A 5,560-nucleotide genomic window follows, 5' to 3' on the forward strand; every position below is an offset into this window, starting at 1 on the left:
AAGAAGGACTAGCATCTAGGTCTAACATGAATGCAGAGGCGCCGGTGTCTCCTGCTACCAGTCACACCACAGCCGTCTTTCCCTTCGCCTTAGCCTTTTAGCTCAGTTTGATTCAAGTAGCATAGGAGGAATATATAGGAGAAAATATACAGAAAGGAAAGGAGTAAGAAGGGCTTGGGGCAGGGAGAAAGAGAGCGCAGCAATCTTTAATTTTGAAAATGGGGAAAACAAATATTTAGAAAGTAAAAACGACCCCAACCCTTTACTCCACATTACCATCCTATTATGAAACTCCATGGAAATTCTCCCCTTGAGTTAAGTAGGCAACACTGTGTAATGTGTTCCAATGGAAAGCTCCTCTGTTTGGGCTATCCAGGATTTATAGGGGAGTTTAAATCATTAAATAAGCATAGTTAACCCCTGTTTGGTTAAGAGAGCAAGCAATTATTGCAAAAATTCCTCTTCTCTGCCTTCCACAAACAGCACAAAAATTGCTCTGAAGGGATTTACACAATACATCAACATCTGTGCTGTACCTAGAGCTGTTAAAATAATTGTGATGACAGGTGTCTAGGTACCACTTTCTTAATGGTTTTCAATAGCCATTGATTTATTGTTGTGGCTTTCCTTCCCCCTTTTACATCCTTGGCTTTATGAAGGATCCGAGGAACAGATTTTGCACTCGAGGCTGATTCTTTATTCCAGTATTGAAAAGAACTAATAAAAATAATCACTTGGCTTTTAAGCAGAAAGCTTCCATTTACAGTATTTCACCCTTACACCCCCCCAACTTGCAAGCCCCTTGTTATCTAACATAATGGTTAGAATACATTTCCGTCTCTCCCCTTAATAATTTCATGCATTAACATCCTCTTTACACACCACACGCGCGCGCGCACACACACACACACACGCACACACACACAGAGCAAAAGGAAAAAAAGGCAGCAGAAATCTCAGCTGTACTTCTAGCCCTTTTAAAAAGTTTGCTCTGTAAATTGGAATGAGGTCAGATTTGGAGCTTCTCATTGCACGCGGAGATTATTATTGCATCGGGTTCCAAGCCAATGGGAAGGCCGGGGGAGGGGCTTGGCACGAGGAAGCGTTGGTTACAGCGGCTGATTGGCCGCGGCCTGGACTGTGAAAGGATAAAGAGGCGCGAGGCGGAATTGGGGTCTGCTCTAAGCTGCAGCAAGAGAAACTGTGTGAGGGGAAGAGGCCTGTTTCGCTCCGGGGTCTCTAGTTCTTGCACGCTCTTGAAGAGTCTGCATTAGAGGAACTCTGCCATTACCAGCTCCCTTCTTGCAGAAGGGAGGGGGAGACATACATTTATTCATGCCAGTCTGTTGCACGAAGGCTTTTTGGCTTCCTACCTTGCAACAAAATAATTGCACAAACTCCTTAGTGCCGATTCCGCCCACAGAGAGTCCTGGAGCCAGGGCCTTTTTTGCTTTGCATGGTAGGGAAGGGACTAAGTGATAGAGACTATGTCGCTTTCCTGAGCTCCTGAGAGCGCTCGTGAACTGGAACCAACTGCTTCAGGGGAAGGAAAAAAAAAAAAAAAAAAAAAAGAGAGACTTGCCTGGGAGGCGGCGAGCAACTTGCACTGGAAGCTTCAGCAGCCAGCATTCAAGAAACTCCTCTCCACTTTAGCACGGTCTCCAGACTCAGAGCCGAGAGCCAGAGCAAACTGCGGCGCGGTGAGCGAGCGAGCGCGAGCGAGCGGCCGAGGGAGGGAGAGGAGACTCTCCAGCCTGGGAACTATAACTGCTCTGCAAGAGGCAGAGCGCTCCTTGCCCGCACCCTTTGGAGACTTTTCTCCCCGCGCGCAGCACCGGCCCGGCGAGGAGTGGAGCAGCCCGCACGGCCGCCGCGCGCGTCCTCCCGCTCGGCGTGTGCTTGGCCCGGGCAGCCGGGAGGGCCCGGCAATCGCGCCGCGGCGGCCGCCGCGAGGGTGTGAGCGCGCGTGGGCGCCCGCCGAGCCGGGGCCATGGTGCAGCAAACCAACAACGCCGAGAACACGGAAGCGCTGCTGGCCGGCGAGAGCTCGGACTCGGGCGCCGGCCTGGAGCTGGGCATCGCCTCCTCCCCCACGCCCGGCTCCACCGCGTCCACGGGCGGCAAGGCCGACGACCCGAGCTGGTGCAAGACGCCGAGCGGCCACATCAAGCGGCCCATGAACGCCTTCATGGTGTGGTCGCAGATCGAGCGGCGCAAGATCATGGAGCAGTCGCCCGACATGCACAACGCCGAGATCTCCAAGCGGCTGGGCAAACGCTGGAAGCTGCTCAAAGACAGCGACAAGATCCCCTTCATCCGGGAGGCGGAGCGGCTGCGCCTCAAGCACATGGCTGACTACCCCGACTACAAGTACCGGCCCAGGAAGAAGGTGAAGTCCGGCAACGCCAGCTCCGGCGCCTCGGCCGCCGCCTCCTCCAAGCCGGGGGAGAAGGGCGACAAGGTCGGTGGCGGGGGCGGCCACGGGGGCGGCGGCGGCGGGGGCGGGAGCGGCAACGCGGGGGGCGGCGGCGGCGGCGCGGGCGGCGGCGGCGGCGCCAACTCCAAACCCGCGCAGAAAAAGAGCTGCGGCTCCAAAGTGGCGGGCGGCGCGGGCGGCGGGGTCAGCAAACCGCACGCCAAGCTCATCCTGGCGGGCGGCGGCGGCGGCGGGAAGGCGGCGGCCGCGGGCGCCGCGCCCTCCTTCGCGGCCGAGCAGGCCCTGCTGCCCCTGGGCGCCGCCGCCGACCACCACTCGCTGTACAAGGCGCGGACTCCCAGCGCGGCGGCGGCGGCGGCGGCGGCGGCGGCGGCGGCGGGCTCGGTCTCCACGGGCGCCTCCGCCTCCTCGGCCGGCCTCGCGGCGCCGGGCAAGCCCCTGGCCGACAAGAAGGTGAAGCGCGTCTACCTGTTCGGCGGCCTGGGCGCGTCCTCCTCGCCCGCGGGCGGCGTGGGCGCGGGCGCCGACCCCAGCGACCCCCTGGGCCTGTACGAGGAGGGCGGCGCGGGCTGCTCGCCCGACGGGCCGAGCCTGAGCGGCCGCAGCAGCGCCGCCTCGTCGCCCGCCGCCGGCCGCTCGCCCGCCGACCACCGCAGCTACGCCAGCCTGCGCGCCGCCTCGCCCGCGCCGTCCAGCGCGCCCTCGCACGCGTCCTCGTCGGCCTCGTCCCACTCGTCCTCGTCCTCGTCGTCGGGCTCCTCGTCCTCCGACGACGAGTTCGAAGACGACCTGCTCGACCTGAACCCCAGCTCAAACTTTGAGAGCATGTCCCTGGGCAGCTTCAGCTCGTCGTCGGCGCTGGACCGGGACCTGGATTTTAACTTGGAGCCCGGCTCCGGCTCGCACTTCGAGTTCCCGGACTACTGCACGCCCGAGGTGAGCGAGATGATCTCGGGAGACTGGCTCGAGTCCAGCATCTCCAACCTGGTCTTCACCTACTGACGGGCGCGCGCGCGGGCTGGGAGAAGAGGGCCGGGGGGCAAGAGAGGGAAGAAGAAAAAAAAGAAGAAGAAGAAGAAGATTTAGACGAAGAAGAAGAAGAGAGAAAAGACAGAGAAAGAGTTGGAAGAGAAAAGAGGAAAGAAAAAAAATAGAAAAGGAAAAAAAAAAATGTGAGCGGGGCCGGCTTGCGAGGAGCGCGGCGGTGTTTTGGGGACCCGCGCTCCCATCCCCCACCTCCCCGGCCGCGGGGACGCGGAGGAGGCGGCGGGGAGACGAGGGGCGACCTTTTATTGTTGTTCTTGATGTTGTTGTTGATGGCAAAAAAAGCTACTTGGAGTTTCCTCCCCTCTGCCCGAAGAGACCCCCCGCCCATTCCAACGAGCTTCCGGACTTGTCTGCTGCACCCCCAGCAAGAAGCCGACTTGGTAGTTTTTCTAGAGACTGAAGGAATCTCGTCCCTTTTTTCATCGCTCCCCCGTTGCTGTTTTTGTTTTATTTTATCTCATTTCTTGGTCAAGGGGGGGGGGAGAGAAAGAAAAGAAAGAAACTCAACGCGCCCCTGGGGATTGAGTTCTCCGCACCCCCCGCCATCCCCCCCACCCCCCGCAAGAAGACAGAAAGCTCCGGGCGTGGAATTGGACCGACGGCAGATTTTTGAGGTGGGGGAGGGCAGGCTCGAGCGCCGGGACAGAGAGACTCCACGCCGGCGGATTCCCGTTTTGTTGGGTTTTTCTTCCTTTTTCCCTTCCTTTCCTCTTCCTTCTTTCTTTCCTTTTTTTTTTTTTTCTATTTTTTTTTTTCCCTTGCACCCCACCGCCCCCCACCCCCGGAGCCGGAGGAGGAGATGCCGAGTGCCCGGAGAGCCCCCGTGGGGAGCCCGGCGAGGGGCGCGGGCGGGGCGCAGGGGGGGGCCGCGGAGGAACTGGGACGGATTTGCACGTTCGGGGGCAGGTGGCGCGTCCTGGCGGCCCCCGCCCCCCGCACCCCCGAAATCAGTGAGGTGAGACTCCGCGGCCCGCGGGCGTGCAGGAGAGCGGACTGTTTGATGTGGTGCCGGGGGCCGTGCAGGGGCGAGTGGTTTCGGGCGGGGGGGGAGAAAAGAGGTTTTTTTCTTCTCTTAAAATCGGAATCGTGATGGTGTTGGATTATTTCACTGGTGGGGTTAATATAGCATGTTATCCTGTCTATCTTTTAAAGATTTCTGTATAAGACTGTTGAGCAGTTTTTAAAATAGTGTAGGATAATATAAAAAGCAGATAGATGGCGCTATGTTTGATTCCTACAACAAAATTATCACCAGCTTTTTTTCATTCTTAACTCTTTAAAGGATTCAAACGCAACTCAAATCTGTGCTGGACTTTAAGAAAAAAAAAAAAAAAGAACACAATTCAGGACCAAATTTTTTCTCAGTGTGTATGTGTTTATTCCTTATAGGTGTAAATGAGAAGACGTGTTTTTTTCCCTCACCGATGCTTCATCCTCGTATTTTTTTTTCCTTGTAAATGTAATCAGATGCCATTTTATATGTGGACGTATTTATACTGGCCAAACATTGTTTTTCTTATTTTGTCCCTTTTTTACTTTAATCTTTGGTTTCTTTTCTTTTCTTTCTTTTTTGACTTCCTTTATTTCTTCCTTCCTTTTTTTTCTCTTTTGTTCTTTTTTTTTTCTTTGTTTTATTTTATTATTATTATTTTTTTTTTTTTGGTAGTTTGTTGTTACCCACGCCATTTTACGTCTCCTTCACTGAAGGGCTAGAGTTTTAACTTTTAATTTTTTATATTTAAATGTAGACTTTTGACACTTTTAAAAAACAAAAAAAGACAAGAGAGATGAAAACGTTTGATTATTTTCTCAGTGTATTTTTGTAAAAAATATATAAAGGGGGTGTTAATCGGTGTAAATCGCTGTTTGGATTTCCTGATTTTATAATAGGGCGGCTGGTTAATATCTCACACAGTTTAAAGAATCAGCCCCTAATTTCTCCATGTTTACACTTCAATCTGCAGGCTTCTTAAAGTGACAGTATCCCTTAACCTGCCACCAGTGTCCACCCTTTGACCCCAGTCTTACAAAAAGGGGAGGATAGTTAGCCAAACACTGTTAGGCTTTTAAGAAAAG

At 54.5% G+C, this 5,560-nt stretch overlaps 1 protein-coding gene across 1 annotated transcript; it reads left to right on the plus strand.

Annotated features, from left to right (window-relative positions):
• The first annotated feature begins 1,139 nt into the window (after positions 1–1,139).
• Positions 1,140–5,064, plus strand: SOX4 (SRY-box transcription factor 4). The gene has a single exon (XM_044259820.1). It carries the CDS (start codon positions 1,991–1,993, stop codon positions 3,437–3,439), a length of 1,449 nt encoding a protein of 482 aa, XP_044115755.1. The 5' UTR covers positions 1,140–1,990; the 3' UTR covers positions 3,440–5,064.
• Positions 5,065–5,560: the final 496 nt, after the last annotated feature.

This window comes from Neovison vison, chromosome 1, assembly GCF_020171115.1.
Source record: "Neovison vison isolate M4711 chromosome 1, ASM_NN_V1, whole genome shotgun sequence".
NCBI lineage: Eukaryota > Metazoa > Chordata > Mammalia > Carnivora > Mustelidae > Neogale > Neogale vison.

Coding starts and splice junctions, on each gene's coding strand:
- SOX4 (XM_044259820.1), top strand. CDS start 1,991: ATGGTGCAGCAAACCAACAACGCCGAGAACACGGAAGCGCTGCTGGCC.